Source organism: Rhodotorula graminis (assembly GCF_001329695.1).
Source record: "Rhodotorula graminis WP1 unplaced genomic scaffold RHOBAscaffold_7, whole genome shotgun sequence".
Lineage (NCBI taxonomy): Eukaryota > Fungi > Basidiomycota > Microbotryomycetes > Sporidiobolales > Sporidiobolaceae > Rhodotorula > Rhodotorula graminis.
This window is the reverse complement of record NW_017264934.1, coordinates 1,333,246-1,358,992: the sequence shown is the minus strand read 5'-3', so window position 1 is coordinate 1,358,992 and position 25,747 is coordinate 1,333,246. Positions and strand designations below refer to the sequence as shown.

Sequence of the window (25,747 nt, the reverse complement as noted above, 5' to 3'; positions counted from 1 at the left end):
CTGGGGTGGATGGATCTCCGCCAGCTGGGCTTAGCTCGTTACGGAGCTGGAGCCTCGGCGCCAGGGCTTCGAGCCGTGGACCGACGACGAGGCGGCGCGCAGGCGAGGCGGGGAGACAGCCGCCCCGCCCGCGCAGCGCAGGGTCATGGAGCCTTCGCGCGCGCTGTGGCTGTACCTTGCTCGGCTCGCTCCTGCACGCGGCGCGACCACCTTTGCCAGCTACCGCTCGCCTCGTCGCCCGCTCCTCTCGCCTCGTCGCCTCTCGCCTCGGCCCGCCCCCACCTCGAGCCGCGGCGATAATCAGTGGATCCGCCATCGCGACCCCGACCTCGCACTCGCCCATCACCGCCGCACCTCGTCGACCTCGCCTCCCGCCACCGCCTGCGGCCCACCTGGTCGTCGAGCGTCGACCCGCAGCACCGCCCACCATGTACGCCGCGAGCTCGCAGCCTCATCCCGGCTTGGCGCCGCCGTTTGTCCAAGACTCGCCCTACCTCACCTCGCCGCACGTCCCGACCCCGACCCCGCCGCGCGAGTCGCACTTTGACCCGCACGACCCGGCGTGGTTCACGCCCCAGTTCGCGCCGCCGCCGTCGAGCCAGTTCGGCCAGGGCGCGTTCGACTGCTACGGCGACGGCGAGGGCGACGAGGAGCAGGAGGTCCTCGCGTTCGGCGACGACGACCCGATGGACCCAGTCTACGAGCCGGCGGCGTACCGTCGACACAGCGAGGGCGGCCAGCCGACGAGCGGCTCGAGCGACCGGCTTTCCTTTGGCTCGGTACGTCCCCCACCTCACTCTTCCTCGTGCCTCTTGCCGCCCGACCTGACTCTCTAGCCTCGTCCGCAGAAGCCGCACGGGTACGACTCGCAGCCGACCTTCTTCGACTCGGGCTACACCCTCGCGCCCGCCGCCGCCTCGAGCGCCGCCCTCTCGTCCGTCCACATCCCGACGCACCTCGCACCCGGCGACGTGTCGCCCAGCTCGGCGTCGTTCCCGCGCATGACGAGGGAGCACTGGCAGGAGGAGCAGCAGCGACCTCGAGCCGCGCTCGCGCACGGCCACGACTACTCGGCGCCGCACGACGTCGTCGACGAGCAGCCGTACTCGCACTACGACGCCTACTCGACGGTCCCGTACTCGGCGGCGCAGTCGCCGTACCCGCAGGCGTCGTCGTCGAGGTCGGCCGCGCCTCGCACGGTCGCCCAGCCGATCCCGCAGCGAGCGCACCAGCACGCCGTCCTCGTCAGCCCGGCCTTCTCGTGCTCGGCGCCTGACACGCCCATCGCGTCCCCGTTCGTCGGCTTCCCGTCGCCGAGCCAGCAGGGCCCGTCGGCGTCGTCGAGCGCGCGACCTCTGCGCCCGGGCCTCGTGCGCGCGCACACGAACGCGAGCCCCGAGTTCGTCGCGCAGGCGCACTTCTCGCCCGTCGCAGCTGCGCCCTTGAGCGTGAGCGTCCCGCGGCACAACTCGTGGTCGTCGCCGCAGCAAGGCCCGCGCTTCGATTCGCCGCAGCAGCACCAGGGCGACATGGGCCGCCGAGCGTCGATGCAGCCCGCTTCGGACGTCGCGTACGCGCCGTACCCGTCGACAGCAGCGAGGCGCCGGTCGTCGCAGGCGGCGCTGCAGCAGGAGTACGGCTCGCCGGCCCGAGCGTCGGGCATGACCTGGACGCCGAGCTCGAGTCGGCGCTCGTCCGGCGCCCCGCCAGCAGCACTCGTCAGTCGTGTCGTACACGGTCGCCAACCTGTCGAGGACAACGCCGACTCGTTCACGCCGCCGACCTCGTTCGAGCCGGCCACGCCGACTTCTCGCCGCACCTCGTCCTACGCGTCCGACCTGCACGACGGCTCGCCGGCGCACCCTCATGCCGGGTCACCCGCCTTTTCCTTCTCGTCGCGTCGGCCGCACCCGAACCTGTCCATCTCGGTCGACGGCTCGTCCCGCCGCTCTTCCGCCGCGACGAGCGGCATGGGCCCGTACCGCTCGCCGTACTACTCGCCCTTCTCGCCCTCGTCGCCGTACACCAACAACAGCGCCGTCAACACGCCGGCGACGATCGCGAGCGGGTGCTCGTCAGCCATGTACCCGCTCGAGCCGCCGTACTCGCCCGTCATGGCGAGCTCGGGGCCGGGCGGCGCGGCGCCGCTGTACGACGCGCACGGCCGGCGCTACACCGACCCGTACGCCATGACCAAGAACGGCGCGACGAGCGTGTACCGCCCGTCCTCGGCGCGCCGCTCGCACGAGCAGATGCGCCGAGCCACGATCGCCGCCGCCCCGCCATCAGCGTCGACGACCATGGCGACCTCGAGCCTGTCGGGCTTCGCGAGCCACGCCCCTCATCCTCACGGCGTGTTCGGTCAAGAGCAAGCGTACGCCGGCGCCGACGAGAACATGGGCTGGTCGACCTCGTCGTCGGTCCCGTCGGCGGTGGGTCCGAGCGCCTGGTCCGTCGTCGCGCCCGCCGGCTCGCTCGACGCCGCAGCGAGCGGCGCAGGTGCGAGCCTGCCGCTCGACGGCACGGTCGGGCTCGGGCTCGAGCTCGAGATGGGCCTCGAGGAGGTGCGGCTCGCGGTCGCGGCGGCGTGCGTCGCGCCCGACGCCATGTACGGCCGCGGCGGGTTCGACGCGACGTACGACCCGAGGGGCGTGCTCCAGGCGCAGCAGGAGGCGGCGTACCAGGAGCTGCTCGTCGCCGAGTCGCACGCGCTCGCCCGCCGCGACGGTGGGCAGCACGCTCGAGTGCAGCGCGAGGTCCGCGAGTACCTCGCCGCCGACAACGGCATGGCGCTCGGCGAGAAGACCGTCGTCGTCATGAACCCCAAGATCGCGCAGCGCAGCTACGGCACCGAGAAACGGTGCGCTCGCACCCCCTCTTCCTCCCCGCACTCCCTCTCTCTCCCTCGACTTGCCCTGACCCACCTCCTGCCTCGTCCGCAGCCTCCTCGCGCCGCCACCTATGGCTCTCCTCCTCGGCTCGTCGTGGTGGTCAACGCACACCTCGTCCACGGCCCTGTCGCTCGTCTCGGGCAAGCTCCCGTCGCCCGACGAGCCGCCTGAGCGCCTCACGCTCGCGCCCGAGGTCTTCCTGTCGATCTCGACCGACAAGGTGTTCCCCAAGGTCGCCGCGTCCGCCCAATGGATCACCGACGACGGCAAGCTCGTCCTCGAGCGCACCGAGACCGACCCGGCGCCGCTCGCCGGCCGCGCCATGAGCAAGTCGCTCGCCGTCAACGTCACGGGCGAGCTCAACAAGGACGTCAGCACGACCGTGTCGACCGTCGTCACGCTGTGCGAGCCGGGTACGGGCGAGCTCGAGTCGAGGGTCTGGGCGCGCTTCCTCGGCAAGCCCATCTCGGTCATCTCCAAGCCCTCGAAGAAGCGCGCCATCATCTCGGGCAACAGTGCGTCCTCCTCTCTCACTCCGCAACGGGTCGAGCAACATTCGGGACGAGCACTCACCGAATCATTCGCTCGCCCGCAGTCGCCGGGCTCAACCACGGCAGCATCGTCTCGTTGTACAACCGCACCAAGACGTACAGCGGCTCGACACGGTACCTGTGCACGTCGGGCGTTGCGTCCATGTTCCCGACGCAGCAGTGGGCGACCATGACGGGCGGCACCGCTCAGCGCACGTTCGCTCCCGACGCTCGCGACCTGCGCCTCGTCTCGAAGACGAGCACGTGGGACGCCTTCGTCGTGTACGCCGTCAACATCGACAGCGAGCACGGGCGTCAGTCGACCGCAAAGCCGCAACCGGGCTTGCCGCCGCCGCCGAGCAACGCCCTGTCGATCGACGGCAAGATCCCGCGCTCGCTCTACTACAACCAAACGGTCGTCTTGCAGGACCTCGCCACGGGCGTCGTCTCGGTGCGTCCCCTTTCTCTGCGTCTCTCGGTTCTTTCGCGTCTCGAGAGCGCCTGCGCTCACCGTCGTCGTCTCCTCCTTCGCCGACAGCCTGTTCTCGTTCTGCGCAAGGTCGACACGGGCAACGTCTGCTCCGGCGGCGGTTCTCTCGACACGGTCGTCCCTCCTCCTCCCGCTAACTCGCCGCTGCACCCTACCCTCCCCGGCGAGCACCTCGGCGAGCCCGTCTCGCAGTACCGCCCGATCGCGCTCGAGGTCGCAGGCTCGTCGTCGTTCGGCCCGCCGCGCTCGAGCGACGGCGTACGCTCTCGCGACTCGTTCCTCGGCGTCGTCGACGACGAGGTCGGCATGTACCAGCTCGACGAGCCGAGGACGTGGGTGCGACCGGCGCACGAGCAGCCGAGCATGCCCATCACGCCGACGACGCCGATCGACGGCGGCTTTGCCGCCATGCAGCACCGCAACGGCGACATGGACGAGCACGACATCGCCCGGGTCGACCCGCTCGCCGAGAACGGCGCGGCGAGGGCGTCGGCGAGGCCTCGAACCGCTCGCCGTCCGAGCGCCGAGGCGAGCAAGCTCTCGTCGGCGGCGGTCAAGAGCAAGCGGCGGGGCATGTCGGCAGCTGCGCTCGCCGAGCTGACGGCGGCGGCCGAGCGCGAGGTGCGAGGTGCGGAAGCAGGCTTGTGGACGTTGCCGCTCGGAGGTACGCTTCCTCCTCCTCTCCTCCTCCCTCTCGCCGAGGTCATCCAGCTCACTCAAGGAGCCTCTCTCGCGCAGATGGTCATGTCTGGTCGATGGTCCAGGTCGAGGTCGAGCGCCACACCTTTTTCGTTCCGCCGTCGCTCGACAGCACGAGCCTCGTCGAGTGCGTCCCCTCGCCCTCGTCTTCCCTCTCCTTTCTCAGTCACTGACTCTTCGCGTTCTACCTGCAGCCCGTCGGCGTGCAACCCGTCGTACCGCACGCCTCGTCCTCGCGTTCCGATCGGGCCTGACGTTCCGACCGTCTGCTCGGTCGACGGCCCGCTTTCCTCGGCGACTCGCGACGGCGAGCCCGGCATGCTCGGTGCGTCTTTCTCTCTCTCTCTCTTCGTGGATATGTCGAGCGTCGGGCAGGAGCACTGACCGCCCCCGTCGTCCCCTCGTTCCTCGTCGCACAGTCGTTCGCGGCAGGCACTTCTCGCCCGACCTCGCCGTCTGGATCGGCGACTCGCCTTGCGCCCAGGTCAAGTTCCGCAGCTCGGAGCAGATCCTCGCCCACCCGCCAATGGCGACGCTCAAGCACTCGCACAGCCGGCCAGACGAGCAAGCCCGTGCAGTGCCGGGCTCGGGCCTCGACAAGTCGCGTCGGATCTCGCTCGTGCGGCCGGACGGCGTCGTCTTCCCATCGCAGGTGTGCTGCTGAGCGCGTCGCGGACGTCGCGAGCCGCTCTCGTGCAGCGCTCGGCGCAAACAGACACTGCATCCCTTCCCACTTTCGCTCCCTCCTTGTATCCGCCCGCCTCGCATGCCTCTCGTTTGATTTGTAGCATCCCCCGCCCAAACACGTGTACCTCGGCAGCCTTTCTCCAGTCTTATCCGCCCGCAGGCTCGAGAGAGCGCGAGCGAGCTTGAGTCGAGATCTCTCTGCGGCGTCGAGCTTCGCCGCCCTCTATTGCAGCGCCACGATAGCTTTGTGCAGCGTTGGTGAACGGTCCGTTGCGTGGCTCGATTGGGCGCTTGACGGGCCCGTTGCAGAGCGAGGGTCCTCGCAGCGGCGTCGAGCCGGGGAACAGCGGATTTGAGAAGGTCGAGTTTCGGCGCACGGTCCGCTCGTGCGAGTTGTCGACCCCTCGTACTGAAGCGTTCAAGGACAGCCGGCTGCGCGTGCTCTCGCTCGTCACAGAGGCTCTCAAGCTGAGCCTCGGTTTCGCCAAGAGACGGATGTTGAGCAAAGATGCGGCGCCGCGACGAGAGCATCGGTCGCTCGTCGCGTCGATTCCTCGTCCCACGGCTCGCTGTTCGGGTGACTGCGTGGCTGACCGTACTCACGCGAAGCTCAAGAAGCTCGCAAAGCGGCTGTCACCGTGGACGAGGGCGAGACGGAGACGGTGCGAGCGCGCGAAGTCCGTTGGCTTCCCCGCGTTCGGTCGCGCCCCCTTTCTCCTCGGTGTCGGTTCCTTTCTTCTCTCCCTCTCTCTCTCTCTCTCTCCCTCAAGTCTCTCTCTCGCCCCGTCTCGCCCTCGTTCGCTCGCTCGCACCCAAGGCCCTCTCGGTCGCGCCTCGCCCTCTCCTTCAAGCCTGCGCCCGCACCAAGGACCGCCCCTTCCGCCTCGTCGTCACTCAACGCACACGCCGTCCTCCCTCGCCGACCCTCACCCCGTCCGCCACCCTCTTTCGCCCTCGCCAAGCGCTCAACAGTCTGCCGGTCAGCCGCCCTAGCCTTTGCCCCAGCCCCATCCACCAAGGTGAGCCTCTCTTCCCACCCTTCCCCCGCCCGCGCCGCGTCGAGCCGTTGCACCCACCACGAGCGAGGGCGGCGCGTGCTCTCGGCATCTCCGACGACGACGACGCAGGCCAGCACAAGGGACTGACATGTATTCTCCTCGTGCAGATGCTCGTCAACGTCGCCGTCACGCTCTCGTTCGCGGCCTCGCTCGCCGCCGCGTCCACCTCTGGCCACCACGCTCGCCGCGACCACCACGCGCTCGCTCGCCGTGCCTTCAAGGGCCCCGTCGCACCGCGCATGGCCCGCATCCGCAGGTCCCAGGGTGCGTCCACTCTCTCTCTGCCCTCTTCTAGGTCGTGCGCGCCAGTGTCGAAGAGGCTCGAACTGACTCCCTGTCGCCCTCCCTCCCACAGCCACGTCGGACAACTCGACCTCGTCGTCGTCCGACTCGAAGTACACGTCGACTGCAATTTGGTGGAAGGAGGCGGGCTGGGTCGGCAGCTGCGGCGTCGAGATCAAGGAGTCGGACAGCGTCGTCGCCCTCCCGCTCGCCCTGTACCCGGACGTCCGCTCCAAGTCGTCGCTGTGCGGCTCGACCGTCACCGTCAAGTCGACCCAGTCGGGCAAGACCATCTCGGCCACCGTCGTCGGCGCGTCCAACCGCGACGACTACACGACCTTCTCCAAGTCGGCCTACGTCGCCCTCGAGGGCGACCTCGACGCCGGCGAGCTCGCCATCGAGTACTACCTCGACGGCGCCAAGGTCGACGTGTCGAACCTCGCCGTCGAGACGACGAGCGAGGCGCCCGCCGCCGTCGAGACGACCACCTCGTCCAAGCCGGCGCCCACGACCACCTCGAGCCAGGAGCGCGTCGCCGTCACGACCGCCGCCGTCGTCCAGGCCGCCGTCAAGCCCTCGTCGTCCTCGGTCGCGCTGACGACCACGTCAGCCGCTCCCGCTGCCACCTCGACCCCGTCGAGCGACGACGACGACGAGGTCTGCGACGAGTCGACCTCTTCGACCGACGACTCGGACGACGACTGGGTGTGCGACGACGAGGAGGACAGCAGCAGCCCGTCGAGCTCGTCGGCCTGGGTCGCGCCGTCGTCGTCGACGTCGCAGTGGGTCGCCCCGTCGTCCAAGGCCGCCGCGACGACCACCTCGCAGTGGGTCGCCCCGACCACCACGACCACGTCGCAGTGGGTGGCGCCGACGACGACGTCGTCGTCGCAGGCGGCCGCGTCGACCAAGGTCGCCGACACGAGCGGCAGCGTCTCGCTCCTGTCCAAGGCCGGCATCCAGGGCTTCCTCGGCGACAACTCGAACGCGATCTTGTCGTGGTACAACACCAACTCGGGCCAGGACTCGACCAACGGCAACTCGTGGTGCGGGTGCGTCGGCCCCTTTCGCCCTCGTCCTTCGTCTCCTGCGGGCCTGAACGTCCCTTCCACGAGCCCGCACTGACCCTGCTCGGTCGTCTTGCAGCTTCCCGTACGACAACAACGTCCCGGGCGTCGCGCCGTCGCTCAAGACGATGCTCAACAACTTTGGCGGCGACTACGAGGCGGCGGCCAAGGCGTACTGCGGCCTCGAGCTCGTCGTGTCGACCCCGGACGGCAAGAGCAAGACGATGTACATCGCCGACGCCTTTGACGACACGTGCGTCTCCCTTTCGCCTTCCCTTTCCGTGCTCGTTCGAGCGCGCCGGCTCACTCTTTGTCACCTCGAAACAGCTGGGTCCTCACGCCGTCGTCGCTCGACATCATCCACGGCTCGTTCACCGACCTGTTTGGCTCGTACACCGACAACAAGAACGACGTCGTCAAGGGCGCGTCCTGGAAGTTCACCGGCCAGCGCAACGACAAGTGAGCCCCGAGCCCGTTTCCTTTGGCCTCGTTTCGTGTCCCTACTCGACGCCGTCACTGACACCTCGTCTCGTCGCGCAGGTACAAGTTCAAGTCGACCAACTCGCTCTCGTAGAGCTCCGGACGATTAGTTCGCTCGGCCCCATCGTCGCCGTCGACGTTTCCTATCCCTCGCCCACTTTGCCTTCTCGCTTTACCCCTCCTCTCGCACTCGCATCCTTTTGACTTTCTCGCACTCGTCCCTCCCCCACCCTCGAGGTCAGGCTTGATGCCGCCTCTTTTTGTCGTCGCGCCAGTCGCCTGTAGCTCTTCTACTCCGCCTCTCCCCTCCCCTCCCCTCTCTCCTGCCTTTAGTTCCCTCGACGTTTACCTCGCCTCTTTCCTTCTGCCTTATGACCCCCTCTTCGGTGTCGCGACGAGGGAGCTCGCGACGAGGGAGCGACGCGAGGTTTGAGCGACTCGACGGTGCGCTGTGCGCGTCGTCGGGGGAGCTCGAGCCTCTGCAGTGCGCTTCCGGCCCTTCCTCCCTCTTTGGCTTAGTGTGCCTCTCTCTGCCGCAACGTAACGCTCCTTGATGTCTCTCGAGCGCTGGCTAGCGAGACGGAGAGGAGAGAGAGCGTCGCGTTTGAATCTGGTCGGGCCTCCGCAGCGCCCCCCTCCGCCTTCTCGGGCTATCTCTCCGCCCCTCGTCTCGCCAACAGCCGACCAGATCCAGTCCCAGCACCACGCACACGCCCACCATGAGCCTTTCCGACCTCACGCGCTCCTACACGACGTTCCCCACGCCCTCTAGCACCCCTGCCCTCGCCCCGGCGTCATCCTCGCAGACCCCGCCGTCGACCTACTCGTACACGCCGCGCACGGCCAGCCCGACCTGGTCCATGGCATCCGAGGGCCCGAGCAACATTCCCGGCCTGTCGATCGCCGCCGGCTCGACCGCCGTCGTCCACACGGCCGCCTCGTCGTCCCCGACCTCATCTTCCGCAGGAGGAGGACGAGTCGACGGCCTCGCGCTCGGCCTGGGGCTCGGCCTGGGACTCGGTTCCCTCCTTACTGTCCTGGTGAGCCCCTCCTTGGCCTTCTTATTCCCTCTGGCGCGACAGCTGACACGGCTCGCCTCCTTCCCCGGCAGGCCATCGTCTTCGTCTTCCGCCAGCGCAAGTCGCAGCGCGCCGACTTTGAGCAGCGTGCCGGCGTCATCCGCGCAAAGATGGACGCTGCCCAGAATACGCAGGGCGACATGCGCGAGGCGCACGCGTGATCCTCGAGTCGTCGAGTGCGTCCTCCTTCCTCCTCCTCCTTTTTCAAGTCGGCGGCCGCACTGACCGCATGCTCGCGCGACAGGTCTCCTCGTATCCCACACCTTCTCCGACTTTCCCTTCGTCTCTCGCCCCTTCGTGTGACCGCCTGTCGACGACTCGCCCCTCGGGCTGTCGCCGGCGCACGGCCCTTCCTTCTGTCACCCCCTCTCCCTTCACGGTCCCTTGTCGTTGTTCTTCCTTGTCCGTACACACTTCCCCTTTGCGTCGAAATGCCCAGATTGGTCCTTCCTTGAGTGGCTCGTCCGAATCCGGCGCAATGCGGGCGAGCCGGCGGCCTTCGCAAGTCGGCGAACGCTCCCTTCTCGCGCCTCCCCTTTCACCCGCACCTCGCGCCGGCAGCTCCCGACCGGCTCAGTGCGTCTCGACGCTCGGCTGTGTGCCGCTCGCGGCGGCGGGCTCGCCCTCTGGCGGCCGTCGAGGCTTGCTTCGTCGCGAGCCGGCCGAACTTGGCCTCCTCGAAGCGGCAAGCGGCGGATCGGTCTCGTCCTGCCTGGATGGGCGAGATGCCACCGCTCTCGTGTCGGGCGTTGACATTGCTCGTCGACGACGGCCTTGGCTGTCGCTCCTGCTTCTTCTCCTCTCTCTCTCGTCCCTTCCTCCTCCCGCTGTACCTCGTCCAAGGCGCGCGCCGGTCGCACGTTCCTCCTCCTCGACGCTCCTCTGTCTCCTCGACGTTCTCCGCCTGCTGGTCTCGCGGTCACGCTACCTCTCGACCATCTGCATCCCTCGAGCGCCAAACACCGACGCCCTTAAGACCTCGCCAGCTCGACCTGCCGACCATGCGCATCGCCTTTTCCACCGCCGCCGCCGCCCTCGTCGCCTTCCTCCCGGCTCTCGCAGCTCCCACCGGTGCGTTTCGAGTTCTCTGCAACGTCCTTCCCTTGACGACGTCGAGCTGACTCGGTCAAGTCGGCGTTCCTGCAGGCACCTCGCTCGCCGAGCGCGCCGTCGGCTGCAAGTCGACCTTCCAGTGCCGCACGCTGTACCGCCCGTCCAACAGCGTCGCGACGTGCATCGACAACGCGTGCGGGTACGTGTGCCTCGACGGGTACTCGGCCACGCTCGGGCGCGTCGGGCAGTGCACCTTGATCCCGACGAGCTCGTCGTCGACGGTCGCCTCGACGACGACGACGACGACGACGACAGCTGCTCCGAGCCCGACGGTGACGATTACGCCGAACGCCATGGTCGCTGCCGGCGTGACGGGCTTCCAGGGCATGAACACGAGTGCGCTCGAACCTCTCTCTCCTTCTGCCTATCCTCGACGAAAACTGACAAGTTGCCCGCCTAAACAGACGCGATCCTCTCGTGGTACAACACCAACTCGGGCCAGGACTCGACCAACGGCAACTCTTGGTGCGGGTACGTCGCTCGTCGTCGTCGACGACCCCCTTTCCCGCTTCTTCGAGCCCGCTCTGACCCTCGTCTCTCGCCCGCTCCCTCGCGAACACAGCTACCCGTACACGAACGACGTCCCGGGCGTTGCACCGTCGCTCAAGACGATGCTCAACAACTTTGGCGGCAACTACGAGGCGGCGGCGAGGGCGTACTGCGGCCTCGAGCTTGTCGTGACGACGCCCGACGGGCGCAACAAGACGATGTACATCGCCGACGCCTTTGACGACGCGTGCGTCTCACTCTCTCGTTCTCTCTCTCTCTCTCTCTCTCAAGGCGCGACGCCTGACCCGCATCGTGGCCCGACCCGCAGCTGGGTCCTCACGCCCTCCTCGCTCGACATCATCCACGGCTCGTTCACCGACCTGTTCGGGCGCCACACCGACAACAAGCTCGACGTCGTCAAGCGCGCGTCGTGGCAGTTTACCGGCAACCGCAACGAGCGGTACCGGTTCAAGGGCGCCGGCGCTCGCGGGCTTTGAGAAGGTGGGAGGGTGAGAGGGAGCGGCTCGTGCGCGCTCTCGAGGGCGCGCGAGGGACGGCGTGTGTGTGCGACGACGACGAGGACGCATAGAGGTGGACGACGACGAGTGAGAGGCGGGCGCTGGTAGCCACGTCTCGCAGGGAACGAGCACTTTCACGATCGCGATTCTCTCGGACGAGGGGGCGGCGAGCGAGGGAAAAGCACCTGGAGTCGACGATGCAGAGAGCAGGCACAATACAGACGAGGAGGGAAGATAACAAAGAAGAGAAGGTACGAGGGGGGTAGAAACAAGGTCGAGGAAGAGGAGAAAGTCGAAGGAAAGGGCACTCGAGCCGGCTCGCACAGCGTCAAAGAAGGGTATCTCGTGTCGCGCTCGCACGCCCTCAGCGCATCTTCCTCGTACTGCCGCCACCCGTCGCCGCGCCCGCCACCGCCGCTGTGCCCTTGACCTTGCTCGCGCTCGCGCCCCTTGCGGCCTTGCCGCGCTCCTTCTTGTCCCTCCTGCGCTCCTTGTCCTCGCGCTCCTCGCGCTCCCTCGCCTCGACGCCCATGCGCTCGAGCCTCTCGCGGCCCGCAGCGACGCGCGCCTCGAGCTGTGCACGGAGCGCGTCGCTCTCGGCGGCGAAACGCGCCTCGAGGCGCGAGGCGCACAGGGCGTACCACGACTCGACCGTGTGCGTCGCGAGCTCGGCGGGTGTCGGGGGCGGGAGGAGCGCGAGGAGCGAGGCGGTCGGGGCAAAGACGTTGGGAGGAGGGGACCAGCGCTGAGACGGGTCGACGACGGCCGGGGTCGGCGTCGACGAGGCGGTCGACGGCGCCGGCGCCGGTGCGGCAGACGAGGCGCCGGCTGCAGCCTGCTCGAGAGAGGCAGCGGCAGCTGCGGGAGCCGAGGCCGCCTTGCGCGGGAGCGGCGGAGCCGGCTCGGTCGGGGTCGCCTTGAGCGAGGTCGACGACGGCGACTTGGACGGGTGCACCTTGGTCGGCAGGCTGCGGATCACGCGCGAGCTGCTGCCGGACGACACGGTCGGCGAGAGAGGGGCGCGCGCCGAGGCGACGCTGGGCGGGACGGCTGTCGTCGAAGAGGCTTGACCGGGCGCAGGTGGCGTCGGCGCCTTCTCGACCGGCGCCGGCTCGTCCTCCATCGGCTCGTCCACCTCGACCGCCTGCTGCACCTTCTTGCCCTTGCCGCCGCTCGAGCTCGACTCGTTCTGCGCCTTGGGCGCCGCCCGAGCCGGTTTCGGCGCCGGCGCCGGGGTCGGCTCAGGCTCGCGCACCTCGGGCGCCGGCTGCGCCTCGAGCGCGAGGTCGGCGATGGCGGCGAGCTGCGCCATGTCCTCGTCGCCGTCGCCCTCGGGCTCGGGCTCGGGAGCGGGCGCCTTCTTGGCCTTCTTGGGCGCGGCCGACGACGACACCTTCTTGGGCTTGACCTCGATCTCGACCGAGATGTCGGCGTCCTTGACGGGTCGAGAGCGCGACTTGGCGAGGACCGAAGCACGTGAGGGTGCGGCAGTCGAGGCCGTCGCCGAAGCGTTCGAGGCGGCGCGAGAACGGGTCGACCTGCAGGGAGGAAGGCGAATCAGGATCCCGCCGCGCAAAAGGGGGAGAGAAAGAGGGGAAACGCACTTCTTGAGCACAGGAATCTCGACCTCGTCGTCGACGTCGGACGGCGCCGGCGTCGTCTTGCTCCTCGTCGCCCTCGCCGCCGGCTTCTTGGCCGCCGCCGGTGCCGCCTTCTTGCTGCCACCGCGGGTCGGCTTGACCGGTACGACGACCTCGTCCTCCTGCTCGGGCTCCTCGGCCGCGTCCTCGAGCGCCTCGTCGGCCTCGGCGTCGACGAGCGGCTCGTCCTCCTCGACCTCGACCGGCGCCTTTGCCCGCCCGCGCGTGCTCTTCTTGAGGGTCGGGTTGGCGACGCTCGCCGTGACCGTCGACGCCTTCTTGCCGCGCTTGGGCTTGACCGGCTCGGGCTCGGGCTCGTCCTCGTCGTCCTCGTCGTCAACGTCGAGCGCGTCTTGCGGCGGAGGAGGAGCCGCCTTGGACGCTTTGGCCTTCTTCTTGCCCTTGGTCGCGGCGGCGGTGGCGGCCGACGACGACGAGACAAAGTCGGGCGCGAGGAAGAAGGGGCATTTGAGGCCCATCTTGCGCTTGTGAAGCGCGCTGCGACGAAGAGGAGAGAGGGCCGTCAGGGAGGGCTCGCGGGGGCGGGCTCGAGCAGACTAGTGAAAGGGGACGCACACAGGGTCGTCGCCTTCCTCCCAGCCCTCGACGGTGCGCCCGCAGTACATGCACGCGCACTGGTCGGCCGACTCGGCCGTCTCGCCTGGGCGGAAGTACCACCCTGCTGCGGCGATCTGCGAGGTGCGCACGACGAGGTGGGATCAGGACGAGAACGTGTACTAGAGAGAAGAAGCGAGAGCGGACGCACCTCCTCCTTGGTCGGGACGCCCTCGACGCCGTCGTGCGGCCAGCCGACGCGGAACGTGTGCTCCCTCGCGGCGCCGATGCGGCCGCCCCTCGGGTGCAGGTCGCCGTCGTCGCCCCACAGCGCGTCCCACTCGTCGGTGGCGAGCTCGTCGACGTCGCCGGGGGCCCAGGCGTGGGTGAGGACGGTGGCCCAGCCGCAGCGCGTGTCGGCCTCGTCGGCGGCCGCCTTGTGGCGGTAGACCGGGTCCTCGTCGTGCTCCCACTCGCCGACGCGGATGTCGCACAGGAAGCAGGTGGTGACAGTCGGGTCGAGCTTGTTCGGGGTCGAGTAGAAGCCGGCGGCGGCGAGGCGGTCCGGGTGGATGGTCGAGGCTTTGGCGGCGGCGCCGGTGAGGGCAAAGGGCCAGTTGAGGGGCTTTGTGGCGGCCGCCTTGCGCGACTTGTGGAAGGTGGCCCTGCGCGAGGGGACGAGGTGCAGGCTGGTCGAGGTGGACGCGACGGGGGCCATGTTTGGCGCTCGCGGCGGGGGGCGACGAGGCGGCGCGGCTTGTGGGCGAGGGGTGGAGGGAGGTTGTCGAGGGTGGTGGTGACCGTGGTCGAGGTCGCTGGGCCGGCAAGAGGCCGAGGTGGGCGACGGGCGGCGAGGAGGGGTGGGTGGACGCGCGCAGTTGAGCGATGGACTGGCGACAGTCGATTCGGCGGGCGCGGTCGGGGCTGAGCAGGGGGTTGCGGGCGTGCTCCTGCAGCGTAGCGTGTGTGTAGTGTGCTGGCCTCGCTGGGCAGAGGGCGCTGTGGGTGAAAGAGCGAGGCGAGTGGTCGTTGGTCGCTCGCCCGCCGACGTCTCACTCGCGTCTCTCTCGCTTGTTCGAGCGGCCGCCGTCACTGTTGCCGTGTGCAGCTCGTACGACTGCCCCTGGGTTGATTGCACCCGCTATTTGCGTCGAGGAGAGGGTCTGTGTTTTCCTCGTCAACGGAGCCGAGCAAGGATCCGGAGGGCGGAGGGTCGACCCACGCTCGCTCTCGCCTCTCTCGCCCTCGCTCCACCATCAAACACCCGCTCTTGCTCCTGCATACCACCTCCGGCTCCCGCACCGCCCACCCCCCGAGCGCGCCACCACCCTCGCCGTCGCCCGCCTCTCCCTCGTGAGTTCCAGGTTGCCGCTCCTTGGCGAGACCATTGAGTCTGCGCATCGCTGACCCAACCTTCCTCCCTGCGCGCGCCCGACTCTCGCCATCGCCTGCACCTCGCAGCTGTCGAGCACCCGCACCCCCCTAGCCCCCACCCTCGACACACCGCCGCCATGGTCAACGTCTGCCCGCCCGGCGTCTGGTCCTACTATGCCTACGACCCCATGCGCAGCATGACCTATGTCGCCCTGTCGCTATTTGCCGTCATCTTCATTGTCCAGGTCGCCCTCACCATCAAGTGCCGCACCCGCTACGTGAGCCCTCGCCCCCTCGTCGCCTCCCCCTCGTCCTCCCTCGACTGACCTCGCTCTCGACGTCCTGCAGATGATCCCGTTCGTCATCGGCATGCTCGGAGAGTCGTGCGGCTACATCTTCCGCCGCGTGTCGGCCGACAACTCGTGCGGCCGCGGCAGCGCCCTCACGTGGTACCTCCTCCAGGAGCTCTTCCTCATCCTGTGCCCGGCCCTCATGTGCGCGTCCTACTACAGTGCGTCGCCTCTCTCTCTCTCTCTCGTCGAACCTGCACCGAGGACCGCACTGACTCGTTCCTCTCCCCGTCTTGCAGTGGTGCGCCCGACTCTCGAGCCTCGTCTCCTCCTCGCGCCTCGCCCTGACGTCCCCGCTCCCTCCCGCAGTGCTTCGGCCGCATCATCACCTTTGTCGGCGAGAAGTGGACGCCCATCCCGAGCAAGTGGGTCACGTTCACGTTCGTCACGATCGACAGTGCGTCCCTCCCGTCTCGTTCGACCTTGTGCCCTCGAGACTGACTCTCGCCGCCCCTTCCTCCCTCTTCTCTGCAGTCGTCTCGTTCGTCGTTCAGGGCGCCGGTGGCAGTGTAAGCCTGGCCCCTCCCCATCAGTCTCGGCCAAGAGCGACCGGCTGACCCTCCTCTCCCTCTCCCTCTTGCAGCTCTTCTCGTCCGACAACGTCAACCTGTACACGACGGCCAAGGCCATCCTGCTCGTCGGCTTCATCATCCAGATCATCGGCCTCGGGCTCTTTGCCTGCTTTGCCGGCATCTGTGCGTCCCTCCTTTCCTCGTTCGCCTCGACATCGTCCTGACGCTCGAACCCTCCCGCCTGCAGACCACGTTCGCGCCCGTCGCGCCGGCATCCCCAAGGGCGACTGGACCAAGTGCCTGTGGACGCTGTACGCCGGCAGCGTGTGCGTCCTCGTCCGTGGCATCTTCCGCTGCGTCGAGTTTGGCACGGGCAACGGCGGCGACGACAAGGGCTACCTCCTCAGCACCGAGGGCTTCTTCGTGCGTCCTCCTCTCCCTCCCACGTTCCAGCCGGGACAAGCTCTGACGACGTGCCCGCCCCACCTCGCAGTACGGCCTCGAGTTTGGCCCGATCCTCCTCGCCGGCCTCATCCTCACGGCGTCGTACCCGGGCAAGTACATCCCGCACGCGCGCGTGCACATGTTCCCGCCCACGGGCGACGAGGAGCACGACGCGGCCGCGGCGCGCATCGAGAGCCAGGAGCACAGCGAGAAGGGCTCGCGCGGCGTTGACGAGAAGAGGAGGTGGTGGAGGAGGGCGTGAGCGCCTCGTCGACTCGGTCGTCGAGGGCATGGATAGACTGTGTGTGTGGGGGAGGAGGAGGGAGATTGGGCTCGTCTGGTAGAACTCGCCAGAGAGCGCTGTACAACTTTCGCACCGCCCTCGTCAGCTCTTCTCTCTTCTCTCGCATCGTCCACCACCTGCCCGTGCAAGCGAGAGCGCTCAGCGCTGTGTCTCGCAGCTCGGTCCTGTAAGCTGAACAAGCTTGGCAGCGGTGGACGAGAGAGCGAGCCCGGCTGCCTTCGTCTGCGCTCGCGCCTCTTCTCTCTGTCGCCCGGTCGTCGCGGCCCGCGGGCCCGGCGCCCAGATGTACATCTTCCTGCGCGAGCCCGGGTCTCCACGATCGAGCAAGAAGCTCAAGCGCGGGAAGACGGACACCGACGAGCCTGAGACTCGCACAGCGTCACCACTTCTGCTTCTGCACGTCGCCGCTGCGCTCCCAGCTTGATCCGCTTGCGTCCCTCGCCAGCGCCGACGACGTACGATCGCTGCCACTTTAACCTGGCGCCGTCGGCGGCGACCACGCTCATCGCGGAGCCGCATCGGCGCCCGTACGCGCGCTTGAAGCTCGAGATCTGCAAACGACGGCCAAGGTGTGCCCACACCCGGTGCCTCCGAGTCGTCTCCGACGCCGCCAGATGGCGGGGTCGGCCTCAAAACGCTCCACGCGCTCGACCGACTTTCCGGGGTGGTGGACCCGCTTGCTTTGAGCTCGCATCTGGCTCCGCGGCGCGCCTCCCCTCCTCACCCTCTCCTCCTTCCCGCTCCACATTCCCGTCCGTCAACTCGGGCCACCTCGAGCTCCCTCAGCTACCACACGAGCTCTCTCGCCCACACGCGCTCGCGCACAAGATGGTGTTCCGCCGCTCGACCGACTCGCTCTCTCGCGCCGAGAAAGCCGCGCTCAAGCGCGATACGGCGGCCGCCGACAAGGTCAAGCTCACCGAGGACGGCGCGTCTGCCGACGAGGTCGACGGCGTCTTTGGCGAGCAGGGAGAAGGCACGGTAAACTACCGCAGGTGCGCACCCGGCCCCGCTCGTTCAACCCCCCCCTACCTCGTCGTCGTGCCGAGCTGACCTCGGCATCTCTCCTTGTCGCAGCGTCGGCTGGAAGACGACCGTCGTCTTCCTCATCAAGAGCCAAATCGGCATCGGCGTGCTGTGCGTCCCCTCTTCCTCGCGAGAACCGTCGTCGCAACCTTCTCAAACTGACCCTCCCGCAGCGGCCTTCCGAGCGCCTTTGCGACCCTCGGCCTCGTGCCAGGCATCCTCGTCTTCTTCTTCTTCGCTGTCGCCACGATGTACACGGACCTAGAGATTGGCTGGTTCAAATTGAACCACCCGCAAGTCTGTGAGTCGCCGTCGTCACTCTCCTCGTCGGGGCCCGACGCAGGCCTCCCTCGACCTCACACTGACCCTCTCGACCTTCTCGCAGACTCTATCTCGGACTGTGGCACGCTCATGTTTGGCCCTTGGTGCGGCGAGCTGTTCGGCGTCGCGTACTGGCTCTGTGCGTCCCCCTTCCTCTCTCGAGCCTCCTCTCGACCTTGACTGACGTTCTCCCCCTCGACACAGTCTGCACCTTCACCTGCGGCTCGGCCCTCCTCACCATCTCGACGGCGTTCAACGCCCTGTCGCTCCACGCCATCTGCACGGCCGCCTGGGTCGCCATCGCCGCCGTCATCGCCTTCCCTTTCGCCTCGCTCCGCACGTTCGGCAACCTCAAGTGGCTCGGCTACGTCGCCGTCGTGTCCATCCTCGTGTCCATCTTCACGGTCGTCATCGCTGTCGGCCTTGCCGATCGCCCTGCACTCGCACCACCTGCGCCCGAGCCGTTCGACCTCGGCGTGCGCGCGTTCGGCAACCCTTCTTTCGCCGACGGCATGAGCGCCGTCTCGTCCGTCTTCTTCGCCTTCACGGGCACGTCGAGCTTGTGCGTCCACCTCTCCCTCGGTCTGGCTCGTTCCAGCATGACTGACCTCGCTCGGACCCGCCCAGCCTTCCCATCGCGTCCGAGATGCGCAACCCTCGCGACTACCCCAAGGCGGTCCTCACGGGCCAGTCGTTCGTCACCCTCATCTACTTCATCGTCGCCGTCACCGTCTACTGTACTGCGGGCATCTACGTCGCGAGTCCGGCGCTCGGCACGGCCGGCACCCTCATCAAGCGCATCGCGTTCGGCATCTCGCTCCCCGGCATCATCTTTACCGCCATCATGTACACTCATGTGCGTCCCCTTCTCCTTCTCCTCGAGCCGTCGTCGAACCCTTGCGAACGAATCGCCTGACCTCGTTTCGCCCATCGACAGCTCCCCGCCAAGCTCATCTTCGTCCGGGTCCTGCGCGGCTCGCACCACCTCAACCACTCGACGCCGCAGCACTGGATGGTCTGGCTGTCGTGCACGTTCGGGTGCATCACGTTCTCGTACATCATCGCAAGCGCGATTCCGGTCTTTGGCGGTCGTGCGTCCCTCTCTCGCCCTCTCTTCCTCTCAGGCCGTTCTTCGTGCTCGCGTCCGCCCCCTGACTCTTCTTTATCGCCGACGCAGTCGTCGGCCTCATCGGCGCGCTCCCTGCGCCCATCATCACCCTTCACGCCGAGGTGCGCTCGCGCCCCTTCCCCAAGCTCGAGACCTCCTCGAGCAGCCTACTGACGCTGTCTCGCACCTCTCTCTCGAAAGGCGCTCATGTGGCTGTACGACAACAAGCAGTTCTTCTCGGCGCCCGAGTTCCGCACGCGCAGGAGGTGGTGCGGCGTCGTCCTCAACATCGGCCTCCTCGTCGTCGCCACGTTCCTCACCGTCGCGGGCACGTACGGCTCCATGTGCGTCCTCGATTTCTCCGTACATGTCGCACGTCACTCGCAGTGAACGAGACTGACCACTCGTCCTCCTCGCGCAGCGTCTCCATCATCAACTCGGAACAGAGCTCGCCCTGGACGTGCGCCGACAACAGCGGGTCGTCCTGAGTGCGCGCGGCCAGTAGCAGGTCGTCCTGAGTGTGTATAGAGCCCCTCGTCGAGCAACCCCTTGTACCCTTAGCAGCATACCCTCGCATTTCTATCGCATCTCGTCGGGACCTTCTCAAGTCGCCTCGCCCGCTCTCACTCGCTCGCTAGCTGCTGCGGCACGACTCGGTGCTTCGCCACCGTCCTCAACGACGTGAGGAGCGTTCGAGCGCGCCGTGCAGAGCAAGGAAGGAGCCTCGGCACGTCGTCTCGACCGTCCGACCTGCGCGCTCGAACCCCTGCCGCGAGCAGCTTCCTGCGCGACTCTGCAGCGCCGCGTCTCGTGCCGGGCATCCTCGTCTTCGTTGTGTGAGTCGTTGCTGCACAGGATGCAACGAGGAGGTCGCGTGCTCGAGCTTCCACCCGTCGTAGATCGACTCTTCTCGCTGGCTCGACTTCTGCTGCCTTGCGTACTCAGAGCTGCCTGCTCTCGAGCTTTCTGCAGCGACGATTCCAACCGACAGGCCGAACAGGATCAAGTGACGATACAGCGAGCCGTCTGGCAGAGCGTCCTCGCCGGCGTGCGTGCGAGAGCGAACAGAAAGCACGTTCTCGAGCGGCTTCGAGGTCAAGAGGCTCGAGCGCACTCGACGTCCTCCCGTTCGTCGGCCGACCGCTCGTCGATGCGACTTGTCAGCGGCTCGACCGGTAGACCAGGTAAAGTACGTCGTGGAGCTGAGCCGGAAGCAGGAGCGCCTACGAGCCGTCGAGCGAGAGTCGTTCGTTTCCTTGCGGCAGCGCTTTCGATCCTGCCTCGTCGCCCGGCGTAGAAAGGGAGACGTGCCGAGCGCAGCGAGCCCTCGAGAGTTGTGCACGGCGAGCGACGCTCACGCAAAGGCGAGAGAAGGGAAGGCAAGCTCCTCGCGGCGCACTCGCTTTCCTCGCTCGCCCTCTCGCTGCAACAGAGTAGAGGCGACGATAGCTGACGACAATGTTTCGGGCAGAACAGACACGCGCGGCGTCCGACCGAGGGGAACACGGCGACGGCGACGGGCGGGAAAGGGGGGTGAAGCTGGATCGGAAAAAGGCACAACGGGAGGAGAGAAAGGACGAAGGGGGTAAAAGGGGCTGACTAGGGCAAGGAAAGGGAGATAGAGAGAGCGGCGCGAGACATTCGAGACAGGCTGGGCAACACGGAGGACGAGAGCGAGGGTATCTTGAAGAGGCGTGGCGCAGGGCGATCGGGGCAAGGTGCGGGTCGACGCTTACTCGGTCTTGGCCGTTGCGAGCGACTTGATGAACTCGAGCCTGCACGCCGAGAAAATGTGGGTCAGTCGAGACAAGGAGGGCGAGGAGAAGGAGGGAGAGAGAGAGAAAGGAGGACGTACGCGTTCTTCGCGTCGTCGGCGGGCTTGACGCCGTGCTTGGCCTCGAGGAGCTTGCCGCCCTTCTCAATGACCCAGTGGCAGCGCCTGCGCACAAAGTGACAAGGCTCGAGTCAGTGACGGCGGGCGGTAGGAGGGAGAGAGAGAGAGCGAGAGGAGGACGCACTTCTTGTCGGCCGTCTGGCCGAGGTGGCCGAGGAGCTCGCCCTCGGGGTCCGACAGAAGCTTGTAGCCGAGCGTTGCTTGGTCTTCCACTTGTTCTGCGCCGTCGGCTTGTCGCGCGAGAGGCCGAGGACGGTGTAGCCGACGGCAGAGAACGCGCCCTCCTTGACCGAGTCGCGGTACAGGCAGGCCTGGGTCGTGCAGCCGGGCGTGTCGGCCTGTGAGGGCAAGAGAGTCAGTCGCTGGAAGGGGACGACGCGTCTGCGGGTGCGCGAGGAGGGTGGCTGGAAGAGGGAGGAGGGTGGGGAAGACGCACCTTGGGGTACGAGAAGATGACGAGCGGCGCCTCGTCGTACAGGCTCTTGAGCGACACCTCCTTGTCGTCCTCTGCAGGGTGGTACAGGTCAGCGTAGGCTCATTGAGGCGAGAGAGAGGGAGAGAGGCGGGGCGCACCGTCGCGGAGGGTCACGTCGGGCACGACCTGGCCGACCTTGGTCTTGCCGCTCGGCTCGACCTTGGCCTTGGGCTTCTTTGCTGCCGGTGCGGCGGGCTTCTTGGTCTTGGTCGCGGTCGTGGTCGACTTGGTCTTCTTGGTCGAAGCGGCGACGGGCTTGTTGCGGTTCGTCGGCGCCTTGCGTGGGGCGGAGGCGGAGGGCTTGTTGTCCTTGACGTCGACGCCAGCGGCGGCCGCGACGGCCTTGGCGGCAGGGCGGACGACCTTGCGCTTGACGACCTTCTGCGTCTCCTTTGCGGCCTTTGCGGCAGCGCGAGCGGCGGCGGCGGCCTCCTTGGCCGCCTTGTCCTTGAGCGAGTCCTGCTTCTTCTTTGCGCGCTCGGCGGCCTTCTGGTTGTCGGTGACGCGCGACGAACGCCTGGGTGCAGTCTCGGAGCGGCGAGTGGGAGCCATCGGTCGAGAGCGGGCGAGCGGAGGGTGTGGGAGGAGGAGGAGGAGCAGATGGCGGCGAGGGCCAAACAAGGGGGGCGCGCGCGCCGGCGCCGGCGGCCCTCTCTCGCGTCGCACAACCCTCACGCGCGCCGCTCTCTCATCGCGCAAAGGGGCTGGACTGGTGGCACTGAGTCTAGAGTTACGACAACACGACAGAACTACAGGCGCGAGCGGCCCCCTCACCCTCGGCGCAGGAACCCGTTCAACGTTCCCGCGCCGTCCCGCTTCTTGTCCTTCTGCTTCGAGCGCTTGCTCGTCGACGCCTCCTTCGACGCTGACGACGTCGACGACGACGAGCCCTTGGCCGTCTTGCCCTTGCTGCCGAGCGACGAGGCCGACGATCGCGACGCCGTGCCGCCGAGGGTCCACCCGCTCTCCTTGCGCTCCGTCTCTGCGCGCACACGGGCGAGGGCAGGGTCAATGAGAGGTCCCAGGACAGGGAAAGGAGAGGAGAGAGAGACGAGAGACGCACCGACAAGGTCCCTCGCGACGTGCCAGTCGGCGTGCTCGGCCTTCTCGCGCTCGAGCGCCTCGCGCACCTCGTCCTCGGCTCCTCGCTCCGCCACGCCGTCCGGCACGCTCAGGACGCGCGCACACCGGGCGCACGTGTAGGTCGGCACTCGAGGGCGCTTGACGCGGCGAGGCGGCGTAGAAGGGCGAGCGTCGTCGTCCTCGGACGACGAGAGGACGAGCGCCTCGCTGCCGTCGGGAAGGACCTCGATCGTCGCCTCGCGCGAGCGCACCGTCGTCGTCGACGAGCCCTTGCCCTCGAGCGCCTTGCCCTTGGCCGCCGTCCGGCGCCGCTTCTCGGCGCGCCCGTCCTCGTCCTCGCGCTCCTCGACCTCGCGCTTGACCCGCCCCTCACCGCCAGTGGCCGCACCGACTGACGACGCCCTCGCCCCAGCCGCACCTCCCGTCGTCCCACGCGCCTGCTGCGCCGCGAAGAAGCCCTCGATCCCCCTCTGCCCGTCCTCGAGCCGCTCGAGGCCCGAAAAGCTGAGCATCATGTTCGAGTACGGGCCGACGGCGCTCTCGCTCGACAAGGGTGGCGCGTTGCCGTGTGCGGGGGTCGGGGCCGATGACGACGAGAGGGCGGCGCGCAGGAGCTTGTCGGCGGCGCGCAAGATGTAGGCGATGCTGAGGGACGAGGTGAAGGGGAAGGGGGCCTGGTGCGACCGGATGACGAACGAGGGCGAGCGGTGCGTGAACGTGATCGTCTTGGGCTGCGTCGAGACGGTGCGCAAGAGAGTCAGAGCGGGTCGTCGGGCGAGAGGGAGGGAGAGAGCGAGAGACGCACCCACAGGCCGGGCGACTCGGCGCGCGCGTCGAGCAGGCGCAGATGAAGCTCGGTCGCGAGGATGTTGAGCCAGTGCATCTGTGTCGCGTAAGAAGGAGGAAGAGAGTCAGTCTTGGTGCGTAGGGCAGAGCTCGAGAGGAGAGAGGGAGAGAGGGGACGGACCACCTCGCCGTACTTGCTGACCGACGGCCGAAAGTTCTTGCTCGAGATCATGCTCTTGACCTGGGTCTTGGTGTCGACTGTGCCGGGCAGAGTGCGTCAGGCCATGGACCTGTCGCCGCACTCGAGCGGGCGCTCGCTTGAGCGCCCGCTCGAGGAGAGAAGAGGACGACGCCCGACGCACCCTCGGTATAGGTCGAGCCCGCGCACGATCTCCCTCATCCCCGTCCCGGTCCCTTCGCCGAGCTTGGGCCTTGAGCTCGGGGGAGCGAGAACCGCCTGCGCGCCGTGCCGGGGTCGAGGTGTGGAGCGCTCGATTCACCGGACTCTGCCGGCAGCTTCGAGCCGGCACCGCCCACGAGGGGACGAGCGGCTCGGGGCGATATAATACGGAGGAAAAGGGAGAGGCGAGGAGACGCACAGGAGGTCACCGACCGTCTCGGCCTCGTACGTTTCCTTGACGGCGTTGCCAATCTTGCCTCCAAGGTTGCGGATCTTCTGTAAGCCCATCGGGCGCAGGAAGGCCGGGACGGCGCAGTGGCGGAGGACGGTCTGCGCGCGACGAACACGGCGTGTCAGTCATCGAGCGTCGTCGCGAGGGAGGCAAGGAGGCAGGGAGGGAAGGACGCGTCGGGGCGCACCTGGGCGTTGGGCTTCTTCCACGCGCTCGTGAGCTTGGCGAGCATCTTGTTGGTCGCGATCCCGGCCGAGCACGTGTAGCCGAGGCGGGCGCGCACGGCGTTGCGGATGTCGCCGACGAGGAGCGCGCCGAGGCTCAGGGCAATGTCGGACCACGACAGGGGCGGCTCGCCGTCGTCGCCGTCCTCGCCGCCGTCACCGCAGCCGGCGAGGGTCGAGGATTTGACGGGGGACGACGACGAGGCCGGGACGGGCGCGCCCTCGGCGTCGAGGCGCTTGATCTTGTCCTGCTTCTGGCCGGCGAACGGCACGAGGTTGCACAGGTCGTCCCACGGGACCGAGTCGCGCGTGATGCCGAGGTCGGCGGGCGCAGGGAGGGGCTCGTCGAGCGTGGCGCCGGCAGGGAGGGCCGACAGGGACGGGTAGCGCTCGAGGAGGAGCTGGCGGACGGGGAGCGTGAGGTCGAGGAACGACTCGTCGATCGAGGCCTTTTCTGCAGGCAAGGAAATGTGTGTTAGAGGACCACAACGGCAACTAGCGACACCGTACTGACGAGGCACACAGCGGCGCAGGGCTCGAGCGGAACGGGCTGACGCACCGACGACGGGGCAAAACTCGCTGAAGACGGCGAGAATCTTGCGCGACTCCTTGCGGTACATGTCGAGCGAGATCTGCGAGGAACAGGACGCGGAGACCGAACGAAAGAGAGGTGAGCGCTCGCTCGTCGCCGTCCTCCCTCTCGGAAAGGGGACTGTGCGCGCGCGCGCCGACGCACCTTGTGCGTCTCGGGCTTGGGGTCGTCCCAGTACCCGGGCTCGGTCTCGCCGTTCTTGTACGTCTGGCAGTGCACGAGGCGGATGTGGGGGCACTTCTTGAGCGCCTCGGCGGGCGCCTCGTGCCGCGTGATGCCGTACGCACGCGCAGGGTAGTTGACGGCGATCTGTGCGGGCCGTGCGCGTCAGGACGAGGTCGAGGGGGAGGTGCACGAGGAGAAGGAAGGGGGAAGGGGGACGCACGAGGCCGTTCCATTGCTGCACGGCCATGGGCTGGTCGGCCGGGATGCTGAGGCGGGCCATCTCCATGGCGGCGCTGCGGACGGGCTCCAGGGTCAGTCCGGTCCTTCTGAGAGAGGCGGGTCTGCGGACGCACTAGGCTGCGTCGATGCTGCAGGTGGGGAGAGCGCGGGTCAGTTGAGGAACGAGGCGGTGCAGTCGCGAGGAGGAGAGCAAGGGCTCACTCGACGTGGGCGACGACCCTGAGCGGGTTGGCTGCGCCGCCGTTGCCCTGGCCGAGCACGTGTCGGTACGTGGGCTTGACCTGGGGCGGAAAGTCGTCGTCTCGCGCAGTGGGCCGCTCGTCGTCGTCGTCGTCGGTGTCGACGTCGCCGAGGGCACGCTCCTTGCCCTTGATGGAGCCGCCGGTGCGGCGCTTTGGCGGGGTGAAGGTGACTGCTGAAGGTGCGGCTGCTGGACGGATGCCCGGGTGAGGTCGAGGAGGTGAGCGGCCGGGGATCCTCGATGCTGAGCCGGCGGCGGGCGAGCGGCCTCGAGGGACGACGCCGCGGTCGGGAATGGGCGGCGAGCCCATCGGTCGACCTCTAGGGAGCCACTGGGCGCAACCTCGCTGTCGCAGAAGCGGGTGGGCACGAGAGAGACGAGGTCAAGCCGCGGACGAC

General features: G+C 68.0%; 8 protein-coding genes across 8 annotated transcripts; 5 read left to right on the top strand and 3 right to left on the bottom strand.

Annotated features, from left to right (window-relative positions):
- Nucleotides 1-428: 428 nt before the first annotated feature.
- On the top strand, nucleotides 429-5,435 carry RHOBADRAFT_53968 (uncharacterized protein; the record flags this gene model as incomplete). The annotated part of the gene is made up of 8 exons (XM_018417084.1): nucleotides 429-779; nucleotides 849-2,860; nucleotides 2,943-3,406; nucleotides 3,487-3,872; nucleotides 3,960-4,575; nucleotides 4,650-4,737; nucleotides 4,805-4,935; nucleotides 5,030-5,435. 8 exons carry the CDS (start codon nucleotides 429-431, stop codon nucleotides 5,272-5,274), a joined length of 4,293 nt encoding a protein of 1,430 aa, XP_018271119.1. The 3' UTR covers nucleotides 5,275-5,435.
- Nucleotides 5,436-7,597: 2,162 nt separating this feature from the next.
- Nucleotides 7,598-8,167, top strand: RHOBADRAFT_15373 (uncharacterized protein; the record flags this gene model as incomplete). The annotated part of the gene is made up of 3 exons (XM_018412256.1): nucleotides 7,598-7,689; nucleotides 7,784-7,957; nucleotides 8,032-8,167. Coding segments are annotated over 3 exons (402 nt in total), but the record flags the coding sequence as incomplete, so codon positions are not given.
- A 2,097-nt stretch (nucleotides 8,168-10,264) lies between these two features.
- Nucleotides 10,265-11,528, top strand: RHOBADRAFT_53965 (uncharacterized protein; the record flags this gene model as incomplete). The annotated part of the gene is made up of 5 exons (XM_018417083.1): nucleotides 10,265-10,334; nucleotides 10,410-10,712; nucleotides 10,781-10,847; nucleotides 10,939-11,112; nucleotides 11,194-11,528. 5 exons carry the CDS (start codon nucleotides 10,265-10,267, stop codon nucleotides 11,360-11,362), a joined length of 783 nt encoding a protein of 260 aa, XP_018271117.1. The 3' UTR covers nucleotides 11,363-11,528.
- Nucleotides 11,529-11,747: 219 nt separating this feature from the next.
- Nucleotides 11,748-14,296, bottom strand: RHOBADRAFT_44582 (uncharacterized protein; the record flags this gene model as incomplete). The annotated part of the gene is made up of 4 exons (XM_018414441.1): nucleotides 11,748-12,921; nucleotides 12,988-13,521; nucleotides 13,600-13,715; nucleotides 13,790-14,296. The coding sequence occupies 4 exons, from the start codon at nucleotides 14,294-14,296 to the stop codon at nucleotides 11,748-11,750; spliced, it is 2,331 nt and encodes a 776-aa protein (XP_018271116.1).
- A 793-nt stretch (nucleotides 14,297-15,089) lies between these two features.
- On the top strand, nucleotides 15,090-16,640 carry RHOBADRAFT_53964 (uncharacterized protein; the record flags this gene model as incomplete). Its single annotated transcript, XM_018417082.1, has 8 exons — nucleotides 15,090-15,230; nucleotides 15,301-15,446; nucleotides 15,507-15,543; nucleotides 15,612-15,699; nucleotides 15,777-15,811; nucleotides 15,886-15,997; nucleotides 16,062-16,237; nucleotides 16,308-16,640. The coding sequence occupies 8 exons, from the start codon at nucleotides 15,090-15,092 to the stop codon at nucleotides 16,518-16,520; spliced, it is 948 nt and encodes a 315-aa protein (XP_018271115.1). The 3' UTR covers nucleotides 16,521-16,640.
- Nucleotides 16,641-17,390: 750 nt separating this feature from the next.
- On the top strand, nucleotides 17,391-19,505 carry RHOBADRAFT_44580 (uncharacterized protein; the record flags this gene model as incomplete). Its single annotated transcript, XM_018414440.1, has 10 exons — nucleotides 17,391-17,557; nucleotides 17,640-17,699; nucleotides 17,762-17,889; nucleotides 17,974-18,048; nucleotides 18,114-18,471; nucleotides 18,537-18,765; nucleotides 18,847-19,000; nucleotides 19,087-19,139; nucleotides 19,219-19,361; nucleotides 19,439-19,505. 10 exons carry the CDS (start codon nucleotides 17,391-17,393, stop codon nucleotides 19,503-19,505), a joined length of 1,434 nt encoding a protein of 477 aa, XP_018271114.1.
- Nucleotides 19,506-20,749: 1,244 nt separating this feature from the next.
- Nucleotides 20,750-21,938, bottom strand: RHOBADRAFT_44579 (uncharacterized protein; the record flags this gene model as incomplete). Its single annotated transcript, XM_018414439.1, has 5 exons — nucleotides 20,750-20,792; nucleotides 20,873-20,956; nucleotides 21,125-21,249; nucleotides 21,348-21,418; nucleotides 21,485-21,938. 5 exons carry the CDS (start codon nucleotides 21,936-21,938, stop codon nucleotides 20,750-20,752), a joined length of 777 nt encoding a protein of 258 aa, XP_018271113.1.
- A 218-nt stretch (nucleotides 21,939-22,156) lies between these two features.
- On the bottom strand, nucleotides 22,157-25,160 carry RHOBADRAFT_15469 (uncharacterized protein; the record flags this gene model as incomplete). The annotated part of the gene is made up of 9 exons (XM_018412264.1): nucleotides 22,157-22,648; nucleotides 22,862-23,012; nucleotides 23,064-23,200; nucleotides 23,275-23,488; nucleotides 23,855-23,985; nucleotides 24,075-24,565; nucleotides 24,671-24,743; nucleotides 24,848-25,012; nucleotides 25,089-25,160. Coding segments are annotated over 9 exons (1,926 nt in total), but the record flags the coding sequence as incomplete, so codon positions are not given.
- Nucleotides 25,161-25,747: the final 587 nt, after the last annotated feature.